The 4,037-nt window shown below is 35.8% G+C and overlaps 1 protein-coding gene across 1 annotated transcript in view; it reads left to right on the top strand.

Annotated features, from left to right (window-relative positions):
• Lrp1b (LDL receptor related protein 1B) overlaps nt 1-4,037 on the top strand; it is a 1,533,520-nt gene that overhangs the window by 858,266 nt on the left and 671,217 nt on the right. The window contains exon 20 of the mRNA XM_028754677.1: nt 176-358. Coding sequence (XP_028610510.1) covers nt 176-358 — 183 coding nt within the window. The remainder of the gene's footprint in view (nt 1-175; nt 359-4,037) is intronic.

Consider the following 4,037-nt stretch of genomic DNA (forward strand, 5'->3'; position numbering starts at 1 on the left):
ATATATATATATATATATATATATATATATATATATATATATACGCAGTAAAATATATAATTTTTCTGGCATAATACTATAACCAAAATGGATTTTAAAATTATAAAAATGACAGAAAAAATAACAAGTTTTCTTCTATGTTGCCTTATTTTCCCCTTCCTCATTTGAAATAAAGAAGGTCATTCTCCTGTTGGCTGCATTGGGAATGAATTTCAGTGCCACCCTGATGGAAACTGCATCCCTGATCTATGGCGCTGTGATGGAGAGAAAGACTGTGAGGATGGCAGTGATGAAAAGGGCTGCAATGGTACCATTAGACTGTGTGACCACAAAACCAAGTTCTCCTGCAGAAGTACAGGTGAGCCCAGTGTACATCCTGGAAGTAGAATCCTCTGGCTCAGGGGCCATCTGTAGCTCATCAATGAAAAGCATTCCTAGTCTTTGGTAAATATGCTCACATTCTGGATATGATAGTAGTAAAGCATCAGTGAGAACCATTATGGATCTGACACTACTCAATGAATGTTTTCCTTATGAATGCATCTGTTTTGAGGGACCAACCCTGTCTGCTCTTCTTTCTTGTTTGTTCCTCTTGAGGCATCAGAGAGGGAAGAGTGTCAGATGAGGTAAGACTTGGTCTTACAAAATATTTAGGGTTTCTATTTAATTCAGTTTTGCATATTTTTATTGGATATTTTATTTATTTACATTTCACATGCCACTCCCTTTCCTAATTTTCCCTCCCTAGAAAACTCCTATCCCATCCCCCCTCCTCCTTTTTGCTTTTATGCCATTTTGATTACATGCAGGCATTAAGGTCAGTTCTAGGTTGAGAAACTAGTGATACAATAGATGCAAACAGTCAAGGAACAAACAAGACAATGAACATAAATAGTCAAAGAACAAGCAAGGCAATAAACAAAGTTCTGTGAACACTTCTGTGAACTCTCCCATGATCACTGTCTAAGGGATTATCAGGATGACCAAAAGTCTAAAACGTTTTTTAGTCTAAGTCACTTTGCTACTGTAGCTAACCTGCCTGAGTTCCTTTTGGCCCAAAAACTGCAGTCTCTGGCATTTAGCTCCTCATCATAAAACAGCAGAGGATTAAGTAAAGGATTAATTACTAGGGATTTTTCCCTCTTGTCCAGTTGCTTCTCCTTGTCACACTAGGGGAACGTTTGGAGCAATAAACATCTATTGAACCAGGAGAAGAGATTCATGTTCACAGAAGAAATAAACTTTTATACAAGCATACGTGGTTAAACTCACATAAATTAATATACAGATTCATGTATAGACATTCATAAGTCTCTATTCCAACCAGTTGTGTATAGCTTACATGTTCTCTCATAATTACATACTTACACGCACACACACACATATTCACACATCCATACTTTCATATGTATATGGAGCAAAAGACCAAGTGCCAGTGCAGAGAGAACTCAACTCATGTAAAATGAGCTCCGATCTTTATTACACAGAGAAAGAAAAGAGTTCTGCCCTTTTATTGTTAAATGAGTCACACCCAAGTCTATAAGAAGAATGTTTTGTTTTCTTTAGCAAGACTAAACTAGCCTTGTTATTAAGAAAAGACCTGTTCTGCCCCATGGTAAAGGGAAGACTGCTTCTCTCTCTCTCTCTCTCTCTCTCTCTCTCTCTCTCTCTCTCTCTCTCTCTCTCTCTCTCTCTCTCTCTTTCTCTTTGCCTCTATATTCTGCGTATTGCTTGCTTAATATTTTAAGTTACATTATAATTTCTAAGTTATTCCACTCTGCATTGTCCTTCTAATCTTGTCTCCCTTCTTGCTCTGATGTACCAATGTTCTTGCTCCCAGTTCCTTACCCCCAGTGCTTTCTCTCCAATATTATATCTTCCAACATGATCTTTACTAATCTTTTGTGCTTTTTCTAGGAGAATAGATCACATGGTTTTTTCAAGCACCCTTTTTTTAATGATAGGTCACTAGTAGTTCAAACACAAATTGAATAAAAAGTTTACAACAGAGAATCTTTACATGCATATCTATTAAGAGCAATTATATGGCTACACATTCATCATTTGTCACCAGTTCTACAGGTTCACGGAGAGTTAAAAAACTTTTGTGTCTAAGTTTTTAGTGAAATTTTGTATTGATAAGCCCAGTCAACATTTATCTTCTGCCTTTGGTCCTATACTAAATCATTAGTCCCCCTTTTATGTCCTTTGGTTTTACAACCTCTTGGTACGTGTTTAAGTTGCAGACGCCTGATTGCTGGTCTCTTTCAGAAGCAATTAACTCATGATACTTGAAATCTTGCAGAATTCTCATTGTACTTTTGATTATCAGTGAAGACTTAATAGCGGTCCTATTATAAAGGAGCTTAATAATTACTAATATAATTCTAGGAATTTTTATAGGATCATCATTAAGAATTAAGAAGTGATTTATTTGTCTATATAGCATCACTGCAAGATAGTACATTTTCATTGTTGTGCAGAGATCTGCTCAAAACGGTGGGCTAATACCCAGTGATTGTTATATATACTTAATAATAACAGGAAAAGCATATTAACAGCTGGAATCTTTTCTAAAATGAAATTCTCCTGGGTCTTGCCTACAGAAGCAAAGCTGTAGTCATTAACAGTACAGTCCATAGCAGAAACATCTCAGGAAGACCACCTGCTGGTTCTTAGGTTCTACTTGATAGTTCCTGAAACCCATGGAGTAAATGGATGTGTTTACTTTGCCAAAAATCCCAGAGCCTGAAGACTAGAATTAAAACCTGAAATTGGTGAATGTGTGTTTAGAATCTGTAAGAGAATCTCATGGTCAGAGAGACAAGTGCCAACCTACACTCAGCAATTCTGTAGATAAAGTCCACCCAGAACATAGGGGACAGATCATACGTGTTAGTGTATATCTACTTTTCTAGCTTTCTTTATTATTGCCTGGCTCCTGCTAAAAGTGTTTACCACTTGGATCTAATTGTTTTGAGGGTCATCAGTCATGTTGTTATTTTAATAAATATGGCCATTATGACCTTTCCTGATTTTCTTATTTATACCATTTTTATACCATATTTTATGAGTTCCACTTCATATCTCCATGATATCTCCTCCCCAAGTTCTTCTATGTCTTCATTTATAGTCCTGGTGTCCTGTTACTCCTTACTTCCATGGTTCCTTTTCACTTTCCTACTTTCCTCTAACACTGCAGGCTATGTACTCACATTTAAAAGTTCAGAGCAAAGAATCACAATAAAAAAGAACATGTAGAGCTTGTCTTTCTTAATCTGCTGTAGCTCAGTATAATACTTTCTAGTTCTACCCATTTACCTGAAAAATTACATAAGCTCAACCTTATTTTCTAGTTGAATAGTACTTCATTGTGCATGTATCAGATGTTCATTATCCATTTATCAATTGTCGGACACTTGAGATATTTTGATTTCCTGGCTGTTTGAGTAGAACTGTCAGCAAGTGTCTATTGAAGACTCTGTGAAAGCCTTTGGGAATATGCCAAGAAGAAGGTTACCTGGGTACTATGATAGATCTACTTTCAGCTTTTTGATTCTTCTACACACTGTTTTTTATAGAGGCTGCATCACTTTGCAAGTCTGTCAATAATAACTGAATGTTACATTTTTCTCCAAGTCCTTTCCAATGTTTTTATGTCAGTTGTTTTCTTGCTCTTATCCACTGTGAATGGAGTGAGATTAAAGCAAAGCTTATTTTTAATTGCATTTCCCTTGTTGCTCATGATATTGTATATATTTAAAGATATTTTATTGTCATTTTTATGTCCTCTTTTGAGAACTTATACATCAGATCTGTATCCTACTTTTTCATTGGGTCATGTGTTTCTTAATTGTTTTCTATTTTAACAAGTTAAAAACCTGATCTTTCTTTTAGGCAAAAGTTTAATTACTGTTTTAATCTTATTTGTTACAGATCTGGTAGTTGTTTTGATGTTTGATACTATTTAATTATGGTATATTCATTCTCCCTCTCCTCTCCTCTCCTCTCCTCTCCTCTCCTCTCCTCTCCTCTCC

Source organism: Grammomys surdaster, unplaced genomic scaffold, assembly GCF_004785775.1.
Source record: "Grammomys surdaster isolate TR1022 unplaced genomic scaffold, NIH_TR_1.0 126035, whole genome shotgun sequence".
Classification (NCBI taxonomy): domain Eukaryota; kingdom Metazoa; phylum Chordata; class Mammalia; order Rodentia; family Muridae; genus Grammomys; species Grammomys surdaster.